The following is an 18690-nucleotide window of genomic DNA, read 5'->3' as shown; positions in this document are numbered from 1 at the left end:
TGCCCAAATGTTTTGGCTTCGTTGGCCAAACAGATTTCTCTGATGTAATATTGTTGTGAGATTGAGAGGCTCCTGCTTTGTTTGTGCAACAAGTTCTGGGTCGCCAAAAGGTGCAGAATGGAAATTGGGCTGGCAATGCCAATAACATTTTCAAATTTTAGATTTATGTTTATTTATTAGGTCATATATTACAAAAAAAAACACTTTGGGTTAACAAAAATTACCAACGACTACAAAAACCAATGCAAATTTTAAGATTTTCTGATTAAAATGTATAATTAAGTGTGATATTTTAAATTTAGTTATTGGAAAATCATTTGAATTATGTTTTTTATATAAATTACAACAGTCATTAACTGATTAAAATATATTTTAAAGATGTAAATGTATTGGTATAATTTATTAAAATGTATCTTTATAATGATTTTAAATGTAAGCTATCAACTGCTTCATCTCTTTCTAAAATTTACAAACAAATGTTAAATGTATTTAATTTTTATTTTACCATCAAATAATGTTTCGTATTTTTGTTTAACTTTTTAGAAGAGAAAATATTTGTTTTTTTAAGTGAAATCTTTAAGAAAAAAAAACAGTAAATGGGAAATGTTTTTTGCATTTCCTCATATGCACATCTTCAAATGGTAAGCATACGCATTTATGATTTCAACCTTACTACAACTTTTTCTATTCTCCAGTATAACATTTCAATGAACTACCTACTTCCCCCAGAGAACTATTCTCGTATTTGGTTGACTTGTGAGCCACAAAAGTGACCACAAAAACTTTGTTCCACTTGCTGCGACAACTGGGTTTGGTTTTTTGTAGCCGTAACCCCCTTCTCCATGGACATCCCCTGGCACACCCATTCTCCACGCAATTGTTGTGTCGAAAGGAATTGCGAAGGGGGCGGATGGAGGCATAAAACGGGATTCTTCTTGGGCTCTCTGCCAGCAGGAAAAACATAAAACAAAATCAAATCAACTGCTGTGGGTGGGAAATGCAAAGGAAAAGGCGAGGGTGGAATGGGGAGTGCTGGGCTTCATTGAAGCTTGTCAAAATTAAATTGAACACAATCGAATTATCCTGTGTATGCTCCATTTGGTTGTCTGTGCTGATCTCCACCGATGCGGGGGCTTGGGGGGATTAACCAGAGAAGGACGGAGAGACCGAGAGGCGAAAGAGACAGAGACTGTTTGTCTGGTCAGGCAGGAGCAGCACTTAGGCATATTAAAAAGGGTTAAAGGTGAGCAAATATTTAACTGCGGCCAATTAAAAATATTTTCAATAATAAACTCGATGAGAATCAGGGTTTCAGCCACGTGTTAGCCAACTGGTTTCGACTCTCTTATTTTATTTACTTATGCCTGAAAGTATGCTGTGATACCGATGCAAAAAAATGATGAAATAAGGGAGTCAAAGGATTCGTTTTTATTGAAGAAGGATGAGACCTAAACAATAATCTCAAGGATATGCATTTACAGCTAACGCATTTTTATTTCAAAATGCACATATAAAATGATTTTAAGTATATTTAAAAACTTCAAAATGAAATTTTTTATGATAAACAAATAAACAAAGTCCATAATTATCTATCTATATTTTTTAAAGGTGAGTTTTCGATTATCCTGGGTAAACCTGAGTCGTATTATCCAGTCTAAATTTACCTCGACTCTATATCTTCTCATTTGCATCCATTTCGAAGGGCTCCCATTGTCAACCGCCGTTGAATCCGAGTGCAAATATTTGTACGCGATTCCTTTCAATTGCATTTCAATTGTTGGCGGTGATGATGATGATGTGTATGTTGATGTCAATAATGATTTGCTCCCGCATCGATTGAACGCATTTGACAATGTTTATTACGCCGGATTAGGCAGCATTACAACTTACGGGAAAAAAGGCGCTCAAACGTGGTCGCCATTCTGCCATGTGGTGATGTGATGTGATTGATTGTACCCGGCAGTCCATCATCCCCCCCGAGTTCCCGCAGATCATCGTCTGAAGTGCACTTTAAGCACGAAGTAGAGCCGTGTTTTATCACAAACAATTTCTGGTGAATCTACAGAAAATCGATTTTGAAAAAAATAAAAACAAAAAACGCTCATTTACCTTCTGTACTCCAGTGAAAAGCCAGCAAACCTCCTCCCATTTTCCACATGACTCAGTGCACATCTCAGCGGGAGTGCAACTCAATTGGGGGTCGCCTGTTTGATAGGCAATGATTTTTACTCGATTTTTGCCCCTAACTACGGGTTTAATGACTTGTGACAAAAAATCGAAGAACGGTAGCTACATAAATGACACGATATTTGATATATTTAGGCCGATTTTCTCGTCCGCATGTTAAATTGAAAATGAATACCTTGAAAACGTACGGGAATTTATAGATTTTCATATAAAAATCTTTGTAAAATTAATAAAATACATAAATTAAAATATATCCACTCTCATATTCTTAAGAAAAACGGAACCCATAATTTTGTCTTGATGTTTCAATATCACATGATACTATCGTAATTCCCATTGGCACACGCAGTTGGCAGTCGGTAGTGCAAGGAAAATATATTTCGCAACCATTTATCACTTGGGTGGCCCTTGGCTGAGCAAACAGGCTTCGTCCTGCGGCAGGACGAGCGGTAATCGGTGTCTGTGGCAACAGGACCATAACGATCCACCATTTATACGGCTTACACCTTCGCCTCGGGCCGGAATCGTCCTCTTCCGGAGTCAACAAATTGACAGCAAATATTTCAATTATTCTGCCCTGGTCCTTATTTATGGAATCCCCCAAACAAACCACATTTCGCGCGGGCGGGGGCATATTGACCCCCGTTTAGACCAGTTGATGTTTGTTTACAAATCGCTGGACATAATTTATTTGTTCCCATTGTTTTGCTTTTAGCTTTTGGATCTGCCTGCCAATCGCCGAGTGATAAACTGCCTTCCACGATAACGCAAAACGCAAGGGGTGTGAGTGAGGGGTGGATTTGGTCGGGGTCACCCTGGCCAGCTCATTAGGAAGCAATTATCCGTTTAGGGTTGCAAACACACCCACCCCTTTTGAGCGAAGGAAAAATTGAAGGTCAGGTACACTGTCAACGGATGTCAACGACTGTCAGTTTGACACTGCCTTCGGTGACAGTTGACAGCCGGAGGAACGCCCCCAAATGTGTCGTCTGGATAATATGGCCAATTTCGGAAGAGAATTGTGGATGAGTAGGAAACAGGGAAGTTCTTAAAGGGATTCGCATTGTATGTCCACAGAATAATAAATCAAAGGTTAAAGTGCAAGTGCAAATTCAATTCAGAGCCTGCTAATAATACAGATTACTTGAGAAATCATTAAATATTAAGAAGTGTTTTATACAGACAAGGTACAAATAAATTTATTAAATTTTTTTTAAGTAGTAAATATTTGAATATATTTCTATGAAAGTTAATTATACAATGTCCGTTATTTAAATCTCATTAACAGAACATTATGTCTAAAACATTTACTAAGATTTTTAGTTTATAAACTTTTAAATGGATTTTTCAAATTATGATTTTGGGAGGAAGAGATTTATGTCTTTCCTCGAATGATATATGTTTAATTTGAAATCCGTTATTATATTGACTACTTAAATGTATGGGTTTGCGCCACATGTTGGAGAAGGCGAATCCTTTGTCCCTCTTTCCTTCCGTCCGCCTTCTTTGTTTTTCAATAAAATTCGAATAAATTCAGTTTGCAAGCCATAAATTATGTCCAGTTCGGTTTCGACTCACACACGTGTTGCCAGAGGCCAGAAGCCAGAAGCCAAAAAGCCAACTAATAACGCGCATCGGTCGTGCCTCCCAAATGTAGGCTATGTGTGATATGTGTTTTTTGTGTCTGAATGTTTTTTCCGTTCTGACTGCCACTGTGTTACTGTCCTGTCCCCCATAAATATTTGCGCAATAAATTTTTTAATCTTGTCGCTTTAATCGCACAAATGTCGCTGCCTTTTATACGCACCCACACAGATGTCCAGCACGCACACAGATTATGGACGCCCCCCTCCCCGTAACCTCCTCGCCCAGCCATATAATGCCAACCTAGACCCCCGGTAGCAGCAAAATCAATTTCACTATCGTTGACCAAAGGGCAAAGCAAGGCCACCGAAGAGAAAAGTGGGAATCCCAGCTACCCTGCAGTCAGTTAAATGTTTTTTTAGGGGGAAATCTATCAATTAAATCAGCAAACAATTTAAAAACTCCAGATGTTGTTAAGTCAAGCTACCAAATAATTATTTTTACTACAACAAAGATGTTTTAATTTTATGAACTTTTTAAAGGTTTCAAAACACGGAATTTTCTCGCAAAAATATTTATACTTATAAAAAAAAATACTTATATTTCGTACAATTTATAGAGTATCTTATAGTCGCATCAGTAATTATTTCCAACTTGTATTCCTTACCATCTTTTTTTAAGCTGTACGCAGACGGCAACGACTTCCGGAGGTCGAGGGATGATGTTGAGACAACGGGATTCAATAAAAAATATCAAACATATTCGTAACGGTCAGAAGGAGGAATTTGTAAGGCCCCCCTGCCCTTAATCTCCCCTCTCGCTCACATCCGGTCACAGGACGAGTGCAAACATATTTATGGCCGCCGACTGCATTTTATGCGTTGTCCAACACTCAATTACCATAACGGGCAATGGTCGTGTGGCTAGTTGTCTCGCTCTGGCACCTAACGCACTTTGCATACGAATCGCATAAAACTGGAAGGACCAATATGCTAGACTTCCCTGACCGGAACGAATCTTCTGCGGGCTCGTTGGGCCATTTGATTCGGTTAGGACCAAATTATTATTGCCCCGAGCTCGGTCGTCATCGGTCAATGATGTGGCCGGCAAATGTGCGAGATTTATGTCGATTCTAACCTCAAATGATGGGGTCCTAACCTCAAATAGGGTATCACATTTGAGGAGATCTAAAAAAGATTTTCACATAAGAAAAAGGGAGGACTTTTGTCCGAATCAGATGAAATATAAATTGGTCATAACCTTTCTATGATATCAATCTAAAATATTTATGTGAGTAATACTGAAACCATCTTAAATTATCTCCAATTAATATGCAATTTATCTTTAAAAGTTTTTAATTCTTAGAATATCACCTACTTTTAGTCAATTGATTTTTTGTATCATTACATAACATTAAAGTAGATAAAATATGGTTTGATTTCCATAAGAGTACAAAATTACAAAAAATATAATATTTCCCCTTTAATATTTTGAAAAATCAATTGAGAGACCATCGGTGCCTAAGGGCGTATTGGCAAATATATAAAACTAGTCAAATATGAATCCCAATTGTTCCATATCCTTTTGGACACCATTGCCTGTGCACTGCTCCTTCAGCATATCCAACCAGAGCGTATAAGAGTAATCTTCGTGCAAGCCACCATAACTGAAAAGGCATTATACAAGTTAAATTTGTAAAACATAACTGGAAAATAATCTTGAAACTGACCGCTTGGGAAGATGTTCAGGATTTATGTGCTTGTGCAGGGAGGACATATCACTGCCATGGATGTAGAGCTTTTCTCGCATGGCGGCATTGAGAAAAGGCTTAAATATCTTGAATGCCGCATTAAAGACCCAGTTCTGGTTCACAATATGAAGGGCAGATGTCCTTATTGGCATGGAGGTCTGAAAGGGCAAATTAATGTTTTTTAAATTATTAAATTATTAAAATTGAAAGTTGTCATATTCACCAACTTACCACTAAGAGAGCTATCATCTTTTGAGCCACACTAGGACTCAGATGGAGTATGTGTTCCAGGCCCAGATCCTTCAGGTCAAAGATTCCCACTCCTCCGACGATCTGTGAGATGGGTTCCAAGCTGCCCAGCTCCTGCAGGACAATGGTGGCCCGGAATATATCGTCCACGGTCACTCGATTGGGTCGCCAAAGGCCAAATCGATAGATGAGTATGCGGTGGCCGTGTTGATCCCGATAGGGCGTTACTGTCAATATATCCGACTGTCCAATATGACGAAGGTCCAAAGGACGAACTTTCTCATAGAAGCTTTTGTTGTGCTCCCGAAATTTATAGTAACTGCAGAGCTGAAATACAAATACATTGTTTATCGTTTCTTTAAATATAATATAAAGGAGAACACCTAAATTTTTTGGAGTGATTTAAATTTGTCTTCTTTAATTTGGTGGAAATGCTCACTAAAGATCATAAACATGTGATCACCATTCCGTATAAAATTGTAAATAAAAATAAAAAAAATGTGTGCATCACGCATTGAAGAATTTCTTACCAATCTGTAGCTGCTTTCGATTTTCCAGTAGCGAGCTCTTAGAAATTTTTCCAGATATTTTGCATCGTTGCGATGTGGTTGGCAGTCATTGCGTTCTGCAAAGGTATTATCAAGGATTTATTCCAAGGAATTAATTATGATATGAACAATAATAGCCAACCTAAAATGTAGCTGCGGAATTGTTCGATGATCTGGTCCTTGGAACTGGGACACTCGCCCTGCTCCTCAGCAAGTCGACGGATGTGCTCCGGAACCTCCTCCTCCGTGATATTTAATTTGTGCTCAATTGTGGGCATGGTGCGAGATCCAATGCTGGTCGTCTAAAAATAAGCCACATAAACGTTAGATATAATATGGCGTTTCACACGAGTTTCACTCCAACACAAAAAGTTCCGATAAATAAATAAACAAAGCTCCGGTTGTAAAAAAAAATCGCATATGATTAATAGCGACCTCCTGAATCTCATTGCTAGCAATATTTTCCCCCAGATTGACATTCCAATTCCAGTCTATTGATGGGCGATTTTCTTGTTACCATTTGATGGGTTGCGATCCGCTCGACTTCAAGTGTGAAACTGAGCCTCAGAATCGGACCAAATGTTCCCAGTCCCATGCAAAATGTTTGTTTGTCGTTACACATGTATGCGACCATTAAATATTAAGTAGAAACCGAACAACAATGAACATGACAGAGCTCCGCGATAGCGCGAAGGAGACAGCTAATCGGCCGATAACAGTATGTCACAGAACTCGAGTTATTTTTAGGAAATCCCAGAGCCAATTGATGATGTTCAATAATAATGAACAAAACTATTTAAGGGTTTTAAAATGTTTTAAAATGTTAAGGGTTAAAATGTTTTGAAAAAATTTTTCAGGGATTGAAAATGTTTACAGAACAAATTATTATGGCTTTTTAAATTTGTAAACTAAAACCCGATAAAAACTCGTAAATAAATAAACTTATTTATCACTATAATTAGAATGTTTTAATTCAATATAATTGTTGCATTATTGGTACAAAAGGTAACTAAGAATATTTCTTTGTTCCATACTTAATTGCTCAATTAAGTGTTAGCACTAAGTACATAATTGAAATTATTAGGTACTTATAACATTTTTTTGCCGCACGGTGTATTTGTTTGGTTCCGTCCCGCCCTTGGCCGGCATCCCCGATCCCCATCCCTATTCCCAAATAGCCTCGCCCTCCGGTGAACCCCGCGATTACGTTATATTGAAGCCGGTCGGTCCCTGATAAGCCCCCATCCACTCGGCTCGTCAGTGGCTAATCGGGTCGCTTGGGGTCCGGTGCAATGTTGTGACTCCGACACGTATTTCGAAGATAATGATGATGCCACCGCGATCTCAAAGTGCACGGCACACACAGAAATATCACACGTGATGGGCCGTGCAAAGTGCCTGGGTCAATATTTGATTATATTCAACAAATTCCGACTAATTACACAGTACGAGGCGTTTTCGAGGGTGTAACCAATTGTTATGGTAAAACTTCAGTGAGGCGGCACTACTTCGGTTCAAATGTTAATGAACTCGCTATTGTTGTCGTTAATTGTCTCCACACAATTGGAGATAATCCCAAGAATTGTGGGCTCCATTAGCGTGTTTGATAATAAGCAATTATTTCACAGCACCTGTTTTATCACCCCATTAGTTCGGGGTCTCCACTTTCATTACCAGGTAATACTTCTCCGATCCGAGCTGCGGTTACTGTTTCTGGTCACGGTTTTCAGCTTGTAATACGGGGAACCCGGCTCGTCAAAGATCGCACACAAGTGGCATCGCAGAAGTTAGCGACGAAACTGAGCTGCGGATCGTTTAGAACAAAACTTTTTATGAACAGAACTCTCAATGGAAAAAGTTGAGAAAAAGCGCAGCAGTAATGACTACAAACCAGTATGTGAGAATGAACAAGCAGCATCAGAAGGGGGAGAAACAATTCGACGAACCGAATAATTTAAGCACTCTTGTAGAGTGAATATATATCCAGATTAGCCAAAATAAAATGTTCTTAGCTTTTTGCCAAACCAAAATATTTTTTATTTATTTTTTTTAATGAATTTATAAAGCAAAATCTTTCCAGAAAAAACAAATAGGATAAATATTATTATTTTTAGATATGTTCATAATCATGTGAGTTAAGGTTCTAAAATTTTTGATGATTTTTTGGGAATATCCTAAGCAGTCAGTATTTTTCCACACTTTTATTAGCTGAAATTCCCAGCTTATAAGGGTACAAACTGCACTCCGCGCACAGTGAGATCTTAAGCGAAGCTTGTCAAACGAGAAAATTCCGCATTGAGGGGGAGAAAATATTTCTGAACGAGATTTGATGCGGGATAAGTTCAATGAGCTCCAGTGACGTCATAACCTGAAGGGTTGATCAGTTCGCCACGCAAAATTGAAGTTTTTGGTTCCAACAACTTCGGTCTCCAGAATATTCCTTGTCTTTTGTTTACAATTTAAAACTGGTTTCTGTTTTGCAGTGAAAATCGCACCGGGATGAAAGGAACATGCCCCTTTATGACGTATTATTGAGCAAGGTCAGTCAGCAGCAGAAAGAAAACCTGTTCGCTTTTAGCCATGGTCTTGGCTCTGACCACCGAAGCAATTGGCTTTGAAATATTCATATTACCAGGTGGTTAATTGAAAAGCAATCTGCATTTCAACGTTGAGGGATATAATTGTGCAGCTTTATGTAACTGCAACATTATCTCTAATCTTGGCTTAAAAACTAATTAGCTATAATTGACATATAAATTGTAAAATTAATTTATTTTCCTATTTACTTTGGGACCATTGCGCACCGCCTAAACGTTAAAATAATTGTATTTAGTTTTTGCATAAATTGAAGTGAAACAAGAGAGAACGTATAAGTGATTGCGTATAACTTTTTAATGAATAGTCCGATTTGAAAAATATCTTCTACATTTCGATAGGTATAAATATAGACTACAAAATGTCATTTATACTTCTCGGAAATCTTTAAAGATGTGGGCGATTGCGGGCGTTAGAGGGGGCGTGGCGCTCGGCTGAAATAAACTTGCGCTGCGTAGAAAGCCCAATAATATGTCTGGAAAATCTCAACCTTATACCTTTTGTAGTTTCCGAGATCTCAGCGTTCATACGGACAGACAGACGGACATGGCTAGTCCCTGATCAAGAATATATATGCTTTATGGGGTCGGAAACGCTTCCTTCTAGCTGTTACATACTTTTGCACGAATACAATATACCCTTTTACTCTACGAGTAACGGGTATAATTATAACTTTCGAATCCCCCGTTAGCGTAGTCACAAACCTAGCTATCAGTAATCTAGTTCATCCTCCCCTTTTAGCGAAGGTAACCTCCCGGCATAGCAGAGACACCTTACAGTGATACACGAAATACAATCGTTGTGTTTTAAATGCGATAGCAGGTATTTTTTCGCAAAAATATCGATATATTGATATTTTGATATATTTTCGACATCCCTAGCGGCTACATTGCTATCTCTATTTTGTTGTCGTTGTGAAAAGTTGGTAATTGTGCGTATATTACTACTTACCGCGATCTGTGCAAGTTTTCCCGAAAGGCCTTCGACGCGAGGACGCACGTACACTCCGAAAATTGTAGTGCGTCGCCTCGTTTTTTGCCTGCGACAACAAGTTGAGTCGCGCTTCGATTGCAGGCGGCTGCTGAAGAAATCGCAAAATACTCAGCAATTTTTTAACCAGGTAAGAAGAAAACGGCATTTGTGAATAAAAATATGAAATAGGTCGGAAATCGGTGAAACTAGTCCAGACATTTTCGCTAAATAGTGGGCATAGCAATTTTCCGGCCGCGTCGCTTGCAAATTAAAAATGGCGCTACCGGTATAGATAGCACATTTCGCTGATTTTAGGCCGCTTTAAACTATTCCCATGTGCCCCTGGCCAAGCCAAGCTGAAACGGAGCCCTAAAATAGTTTATATCGCAGGGGAAATCATGGTAAACGGTAAAAGTAGTGGTTAAATTGCAACTATTACCGGCAAATGCCAATGAGCACGCACACAGACGCAGGCACAAACGCACACAGACAGGCGCACGCCAAGCGTTGCCGCCAAAGAAACAGTGTTGTTATTTCGAAATGTGCCCAACATCTGTTCCCAGTACAGTAACACCAGGCGAAATAATGTGTTCCCAGCACATTAATAGTTTATTGTTTTTGGCCGGCTCAAAGGTAGTTTCAGTTTAACTTATCCAACGCATTCTCATTTGCCCTAGTCCCATTCCAAATTCGTCTGGATAGAATACACATATTGCGCCTGCGCGCGTTTGTTTTTTATTTTGCTGCGAGTACAGTGTGCCTTCGTTAAGGGTGACTCAGAACAGGGATAAATTTAAAGAACCAAAGATATTTTAACCATCTTTTCAAAAAGAATCCTAAAAAAATATCCAATACCCAAAAGTGTTTTATTTTTTAGTCATAAATTTAAATTTTTAAACAAGGTTTAAAGCAGAAACAAATTTTAAAAAATATATCATTTTCAAATTAATATTTATTGGCAATAAATTCACGTTTTATACAAAAAAATTTTGTTTTCAAAAAGTAAAAAGTTTACATTAATAACGCTTCTTCTGGTTTTTCAAAAAGAATCCTAAAAAATACCCAAAAATGTTTTATTTTTTAGGCATAACATTACATTTTTTAAACAAGCTTAAAAGCAGTAAATTATTAAAAATATATTATTTTCAAATTAATATTTATGGCAATAAAGTCATGTTTTATACAATAAATTTCTTCCAAAAAGTAATAAAGTAATAATAAAACATTAATAACGCTTCTTAACTGGTTTACCCTGTAGTTTCCTACAAGTTGGTCTTATACTATTAACAAAAAAACAGAAAACAAAGTGATTAATAGCGCCTAAGGCAGTATCTGCGAATAGTTCCGCGTACAGTTGCTTCAGTAAATTAACAAACATTTTTATTGTATTCTCCCAAGATCCAGCTAAAGCACAGCGGCAGTAGCATCATGGAGAACGGAAGCAAAGGCGCCATGTCCATCGAACAGATGTACCAGAAGAAGTCGCAGCTGGAGCACATCCTGCTGCGCCCGGACTCGTACATCGGGTCCGTGGAGTTCACCAAGGAGCTGATGTGGGTGTACGACAGCTCGCAGAATCGAATGGTTCAGCGGGAGATCGCTTTTGTGCCCGGCCTGTACAAGATCTTCGACGAGATCCTCGTGAATGCGGCCGACAACAAGCAGCGCGACAAGAGCATGAACACCATCAAGATCGACATCGATCCGGAGCGGAATGTGGTGTCCGTGTGGAACAACGGCCAGGGTATTCCGGTGACCATGCACAAGGAGCAGAAGATGTACGTGCCCACGATGATCTTCGGTCACCTGCTGACCTCCTCGAACTACAACGATGACGAGAAGAAGGTCACCGGCGGCAGGAACGGCTACGGAGCGAAACTCTGCAACATATTCTCCACCAGCTTCACCGTGGAGACGGCCACGAAGGAGTACAGGAAGAGCTTCAAGCAGACCTGGGGCAACAACATGGGCAAGGCCTCGGATGTGCAGGTAATTAACTACTATTTAGAATTAAACAACACCATCTAACTTGCAATTAACCCACAGATCAAGGACTTTAGTGGCACCGACTACACTCGCATCACATTCAGTCCCGATCTGGCCAAGTTCAAGATGGAAACGCTCGACGCAGACATTGTGGCTCTGATGTCCCGACGTGCCTACGATGTGGCCGCCTCGTCCAAGGGCGTTTCCGTCTTCCTCAACGGCAACAAGCTGGCCGTGCGCAACTTCAAGGACTACATCGACCTACACATCAAGAGCACGGACGAAGACTCCGGTCCGCCCATTAAGATCGTTCACGAGGTGGCCAACGAGCGCTGGGAGGTGGCCTGCTGTCCCTCGGACCGCGGCTTCCAGCAGGTCTCGTTCGTCAACTCGATAGCCACCTACAAGGGTGGTCGGCATGTGGACCATGTGGTGGACAATCTCATCAAGCAGCTGCTCGAGGTGCTGAAGAAGAAGAACAAGGGCGGCATCAACATCAAGCCCTTCCAGGTGCGCAATCATCTGTGGGTTTTCGTCAATTGTCTGATTGAGAACCCCACATTCGACTCGCAAACCAAGGAGAACATGACGCTGCAACAGAAGGGCTTCGGCTCCAAGTGCACCCTGTCCGATAAGTTCATCAACAACATGTCCAAGTCGGGCATTGTGGAATCCGTGCTGGCGTGGGCCAAGTTCAAGGCCCAGAACGACATTGCCAAGACGGGCGGTCGCAAGTCGAGCAAAATAAAGGGCATTCCCAAGCTGGAGGATGCTAACGAGGCGGGGGGCAAAAATTCTATTAACTGCACCCTCATCCTCACCGAGGGAGACTCAGCCAAATCCTTGGCTGTTTCCGGTCTGGGCGTCATTGGCCGCAATTTCTACGGAGTCTTCCCGCTTAGGGGAAAACTTCTCAACGTGCGAGAGGCTAATTTCAAGCAGCTGTCCGAGAATGCCGAGATCAACAACTTGTGCAAGATCATCGGTTTGCAGTACAAAAAGAAGTATCTCACCGAAGATGATCTAAAGACGCTGCGCTACGGCAAGGTGATGATCATGACAGATCAGGATCAGGACGGCTCGCACATCAAGGGTCTGCTGATCAACTTTATCCACACCAATTGGCCGGAGCTGCTGCGTCTGCCCTTTCTGGAGGAATTTATTACCCCAATTGTGAAGGCAACGAAGAAGAACGAGGAGCTCTCGTTCTACTCACTGCCCGAGTTTGAGGAGTGGAAGAACGATACGGCCAACCACCACACGTACAATATCAAGTACTATAAGGGTCTGGGTACTTCGACCTCCAAGGAGGCGAAGGAGTACTTCCAGGACATGGAGCGCCATCGCATCCTGTTCAAGTACGATGGCTCGGTGGATGATGAGAGCATTGTAATGGCCTTCTCCAAGAAGCACATTGAGTCGCGGAAGGTGTGGCTGACCAACCACATGGACGAGGTGAAGCGGCGCAAGGAGCTGGGATTGCCGGAGCGCTATCTCTACACCAAGGGCACCAAGTACGTCTCCTATGCGGACTTTATCAACCTGGAGTTGGTACTGTTCTCCAATGCGGACAACGAGCGCTCCATTCCCAGTCTGGTGGACGGTTTGAAGCCGGGTCAGCGCAAGGTGATGTTCACCTGCTTCAAGAGGAACGACAAGCGAGAGGTGAAGGTGGCCCAGCTGTCGGGTTCGGTGGCCGAGATGTCGGCCTATCACCACGGTGAGGTTTCGCTGCAGATGACCATCGTTAATCTGGCCCAGAACTTTGTGGGCGCCAACAATATTAATCTGCTGGAGCCGCGCGGTCAGTTCGGTACTCGCTTGACGGGTGGCAAAGATTCCGCCAGCGCTCGTTACATTTTTACTTTGATGTCTCCCCTAACGCGACTCATCTTTCATCCCCTGGACGATCCGCTGCTGGACTACCAGGTGGATGATGGCCAGAAGATCGAGCCTCTGTGGTACCTGCCCATCATACCGATGGTGCTGATCAACGGAGCCGAGGGCATCGGAACCGGCTGGTCCACGAAGATAGCGAATCACAATCCCCGCGAGATAATGCGCAACTTGAAGAAGATGATCAACGGCGAAGAGCCGGTGGCGATGCATCCGTGGTACAAGAATTTCAATGGACGCATGGAGTACGTATCGGATGGCCGGTATGTGCAGACGGGAAACATCCAAATACTGCCCAGCAACAAGGTGGAAATCACCGAACTGCCTGTGGGCGTCTGGACGCAGAACTACAAGGAGAACGTGCTGGAGCCGCTGGCGAGTGGCACCGAAAAGGTCAAGGCAATTGTATCCGATTACAGGGAGTACCATACGGACACCACCGTGCGCTTCGTAATTACCTTTGCGCCAGGGGAATTTGAACGAATTCAAGCCGAGGAGGGTGGTTTCTATCGGGTGTTCAAACTCACAACGACGCTCTCCACCAACCAAATGCACGCTTTCGATCAGAACAACTGCCTGCGACGATTCCCCACCTCGATCGACATCCTCAAGGAGTTCTTCACGCTGCGCCGTGAATACTACGCCCGCCGCAAGGACTTCTTGGTGGGCCAGCTGACGGCGCAGGCGGATCGGCTCAGTGACCAGGCGCGCTTTATTCTCGAGAAGTGCGAGAAGAAGCTGGTGGTGGAGAACAAGCAGCGAAAGGCCATGTGCGATGAGCTGGTGAAGCGTGGCTACCGTCCCGATCCCGTCAAGGAGTGGCAGCGTCGCATCAAGATGGAGGATGCCGAGCCGGCCAACGAGGAGGACGACGAAGAGGAGGAGGCAGCAGCTCCCAGCAGCAGTTCAAAGGTCAAGAAGGAGAAGGAAGTCGATCCGGAAAAGGCCTTCAAGAAGCTCACCGATGTCAAGAAGTTCGACTACCTGCTGGGCATGTCCATGTGGATGCTGACGGAGGAGAAAAAGAACGAGCTGCTCAAACAGCGCGACGCCAAGCTGGCCGAACTCGAGAATCTGCGCAAGAAAACGCCGGAGCTGCTCTGGCTGGACGATTTGGATGCTCTTGAAGCGAAGCTCAATGAGGTGGAAGAGAAGGAGCGCCTCGAGGAGCAGGGCATCAATCTGAAGACTGCCAAGGCGATGAAGGGTCAGAAGGCAGCTGCCGGCAAGGGCAGGAAGGCTAAGGCAACTGGAACCGCTGCGGGCACAGGAGACATATATCCCGATCCCGAGGGAGAGCCTGTGGAATTCAAGGTGACCGAGGATATAGTCAAGAAAATGGCCCTGGCTGCTAAGGCGGCCCAGAAAGAGCCAAAGAAACCAAAGGAACCTAAAGAACCCAAGGAGGCCAAGGTGAAGAAGGAGCCCAAGGGCAAGCAGGTCAAGGCCGATCCCGATGCCAGCGGCGGCGAGGAGGTGGACGAGTTTGATGCCATGGTCGAGGGCGGCACGAAAGCCTCGCCCAAGGCCAAAAAGGCGGCTGTCAAGAAGGAGCCGGCTGAGAAGAAGCCGCGTCAAAAGAAGGAGAACGGCGGCGGGCTCAAGCAGAGCAAAATAGATTTCAGCAAAGCCAAGGTAATGTACTATATACTAACTTCTTATTGATTAGCCATTTAACTCGCTTCTGTTTTTAGTCCAAAAAGAGCGACGACGATTCAGTGGAAGAGGTAACTCCTCGGGCAGATCGGCCTGGTCGTCGGCAGGCCAGCAAGAAGATAGACTACAGCTCTCTGTTCTCCGACGAGGAGGAGGGCGGTGGCAACGTGGGATCCGATGATGCTGCCAGTGCCAGTGATGGCGATACGCCCAAGCGTCCAGCCAAGCGTAGTCGAGAGGAGGATAACAGCGGAGGAGGAGCCAAGAAGAAGGCACCGCCGAAGAAGCGGCGCGCCGTCATCGAAAGCGATGATGATGAAGTTGAATTCGATGATGATGGGGATGATTCTGATTTCGAGTGTTAGGCCAAAAAGGTATTGGTACGAGTATTTAGCAAGCAAATCGACGATTGGAATCAGAATTATTCGCATCGAGAATCTCGAGGAGGCGCCTTCATATAGGAACTTACTCGCTACGATTGTTTATAATTTCATAGCCCTTCAATGTTCTCCTCGGAGTTCACGTCAGTGTTTTATTTTCCGTGTTTCAATTTTACTTTAGCTAACAACTTCGCTACATTCGTTTACTCTAGCTGATTCTGTGCCCCAGAACAGCAAGTTAAGCCAAGAAGAGGAATTCACAAACATAATATCGATGTATTAACATGTTTTATAAACATAGTTTGTAGTCTCATAAAAGTTTTCTTCATGTAAATAAATCAATTTTACCTAATGACCTTGTTTTATTGGTTCTACACCACCGAGTTGTATAAAAAATAGCACGTGAATAATCAATTTTTATTCACCAAAGATGCAATGAATTGGAACGTAGAAAATATAAATAAGATCTTAAGCTTCTACAAGGTTTACACATCGACACTCTCTAGGAAGGTCTTAAAGGAATTCTTTATGTTGTCGTTGGCGAACTTCGGTTGCTTGAGGGCCTCGCGCAGTGCGAAGCGACATCCCTTGACATCGTAGTCCGATTTGAATGGCTCCTCGCAGCGAAGCAGACGCAGCTGCATCAGCACATAGTTGACCACACGGGTCTCCTGCTTCGTCTCAATGGCGTAGTCAAAAACGGCCTGGTATAGGGAGACGGCCAGGTCCAAAGCAGCTTTCGACGATTGCGACAAATGGGCGCACTTCAAAGTGGTAAAGACGAGCAGCAGCAAGTGGTTGTCGCCGGTGAATTGCTATTTAAGAAAGAATAAATCTTTAATTAATCAATGTGATATTAAAACTAACAATAACTTACGTTGACAATGGACTGCAGTGCCTCTAACTTGTTATCCTGATCCAGCGAGTCGAACTGCTGCTGCGAACAGGGCGTCTGGCTCAAGCAGAACTCCTCGGGCGTGCATTTCTGACTGATTGTCTTGTTAGCAACCGCAAAAGTATCGCTGGAGTTCGCGTTGGTGTCATTGAAAAGCTGCAAAATATTTAAACAAATTGATTAATCTAAGAAATCCTTTACATTTAGTAGGATAACTTACCTTGGTTGTGTAGGCATTGGTGGTGACATAGGCAGTCTCCTCGGCCAGGGCGTTATACTCCTCGTCATCCTCGTCGGCTTCCTCGGTGGTATCGTTGGCATGCTCGTGCTCATCGTAGTCCTCATCCTCATCATAGTCAGCCTCCTCCTCCCCTTCCTCGTCGCCCGATTCATCGTCCTCTGAATTCATTTCCTCGAACGGTTGTAGGGCAGCAGCAGTAGGCAACTTGTTCATTTCGTTGATTATTTGCTCAGAGCCTTCGTGACCAAAGTTATTGCCATCAAGCCCAAAGAAACGAAGCTTGGGCTTGTTTTGCATGGCGGACACCAGGACCATGCCGCCATCGCTGTTAATTTCATTGTAGCCCAGCTCGACAACCTCCAGTTGATCGTTGGAGTTCTCCAGAGCCTCGCCGAAGTGATAGGCGCCATTTGTACGGATCAGGCAGTCGCCAAAGTTCAATTCCCGCAGCCTGCAGAAAGAGCAATTAAAAAACATACTCTCTACAATCTATCTACAACCGACTCACATTGGCAAGAAGGGCAGAATCTCTGCGATCTTCTCGGCTCCCGTGGATCTCAGCGTGTTGTCGTTCATGTTTAGCACCCGCAGATGTGGGTTCTCCTTGTAGGCTTCGGCCAAAGCCTCGACCCCCTCAAAGTAAATGGAGTTCTGCTGCAGGGTAATCTCCTCGAAGGTCTTGAGGGTCTTAAAGGCGGCAGCCAGGGACTTGGCGCCCGCATTCTCGAGACGATTACGAGAGCCCAGAAAGACACGCAGCTGGAGCGGGGATCCCGCCTTCTTGGCATTGGCATGCAGATCGATCAGGGCCTTGGACAGCATGCTGCCGCCCTCGGGACCCAGGCCGCAGTTGTAGAGGAGCAGCTCCTGCAGCGAGTAGCAGGCAGGTGATCGCAGGAACTCCTCCAGTCCGCGCATGCCATTCGGTCCCAGGGCATTGTCGCTGAGATCCAGCACAGTCAGCTTGGCTCCGGCCACATTTAGAGCGGCACCCAGGTGCTTTAGCGCCTCTGGAATCTCCGATTTGAGGCGACGCGTGAAGAGGTTCTTCCACAACGCCTTCCGGAACTCCGGGTGACGCTTCAGACCCTCGCCAATCGCCTTGGCCGCCTCCACGCCCAGCGTATTCCCGTCCAGATTGAGGTAGTGCACCGTGGTCTGTTTGTTGAGGGCATCCACCACGTCTTGGACTGCAAAGGGCATTTAAATCACTAAATCGGGCAAAGGAAGCGTCATCCAAACTCACCATCGGCTGCTGTGTCCCAGGTGCACGCCTTGTCCTGGAAGGAAATGCCCTGCTCCTGGCCCAGTTGGGCTGCCATGCTGGCGAAGTTGAAGTTGGACATGGCCATGGTAAGTCTACTTTGTACTACTCGCTTAATAAATTAACAAATGACACTGTACTTGGCAAATGCAGCCGGCTTGCGAAATTTCTTTTAACCTCGCAAAAAATGGGCGCTAGAATATTGGCATTGCTTGGTATTGTAAGCCGGCAGCGATGGTCACACTAATCAGAGGTGCTCAGAGCGCAACAGGGTGGCGAACTATCTAGCTATTAATGGCTAAAAACGAGACTTGTTTATTGTTACTTTCTCTTAAAGTTAGTTCTGATTACAGTGAAGTTTTCTTTTTGTTTTAAAATATACAGAGTATTAGAATAGTGTAGGAATTAAATCGTATATGAACAAAAATTAAAAATATAGGGGGATTCCCTAAACTGTTGAATTGCTGAATTGTTGAATTTTGTTCAG

The 18690-nt window shown here is 43.4% G+C and overlaps 3 protein-coding genes across 4 annotated transcripts; 1 reads left to right on the top strand and 2 right to left on the bottom strand.

The window, feature by feature from the left end:
- Positions 1-5108: 5108 nt before the first annotated feature.
- On the bottom strand, positions 5109-8141 carry LOC108062577 (alpha-tocopherol transfer protein). Of its 2 annotated transcripts, none has more exons than XM_070216174.1 (6): positions 7993-8141; positions 6461-6620; positions 6301-6395; positions 5753-6097; positions 5501-5679; positions 5109-5437 (listed from the first exon to the last, which is right to left on the bottom strand). In XM_070216174.1, exons 2-6 carry the CDS (start codon positions 6594-6596, stop codon positions 5320-5322), a joined length of 873 nt encoding a protein of 290 aa, XP_070072275.1. In that variant the 5' UTR covers positions 6597-6620; positions 7993-8141; the 3' UTR covers positions 5109-5319. The 2 variants fall into 2 exon arrangements, with proteins under 2 accessions (XP_070072275.1, XP_017004796.3); XM_017149307.3 differs by lacking the exon at positions 7993-8141 and adding an exon at positions 6836-6981.
- Positions 8142-9795: 1654 nt separating this feature from the next.
- Positions 9796-16155, top strand: Top2 (topoisomerase 2). Its single transcript, XM_017149322.2, has 4 exons — positions 9796-10033; positions 11284-11874; positions 11932-15402; positions 15462-16155. The coding sequence occupies exons 2-4, from the start codon at positions 11314-11316 to the stop codon at positions 15786-15788; spliced, it is 4359 nt and encodes a 1452-aa protein (XP_017004811.2). The 5' UTR covers positions 9796-10033; positions 11284-11313; the 3' UTR covers positions 15789-16155.
- A 51-nt stretch (positions 16156-16206) lies between these two features.
- RanGAP (Ran GTPase activating protein) lies at positions 16207-18433 on the bottom strand. Its single transcript, XM_017149323.3, has 5 exons — positions 18186-18433; positions 17448-18129; positions 16919-17390; positions 16681-16854; positions 16207-16618 (listed from the first exon to the last, which is right to left on the bottom strand). Exons 1-5 carry the CDS (start codon positions 18289-18291, stop codon positions 16289-16291), a joined length of 1764 nt encoding a protein of 587 aa, XP_017004812.2. The 5' UTR covers positions 18292-18433; the 3' UTR covers positions 16207-16288.
- Between the last annotated feature and the right edge of the window lie 257 nt (positions 18434-18690).

Source organism: Drosophila takahashii, chromosome 2L (genome assembly GCF_030179915.1).
Source record: "Drosophila takahashii strain IR98-3 E-12201 chromosome 2L, DtakHiC1v2, whole genome shotgun sequence".
Lineage (NCBI taxonomy): Eukaryota > Metazoa > Arthropoda > Insecta > Diptera > Drosophilidae > Drosophila > Drosophila takahashii.
This window is presented reverse-complemented; position numbering and strand designations above follow the sequence as displayed.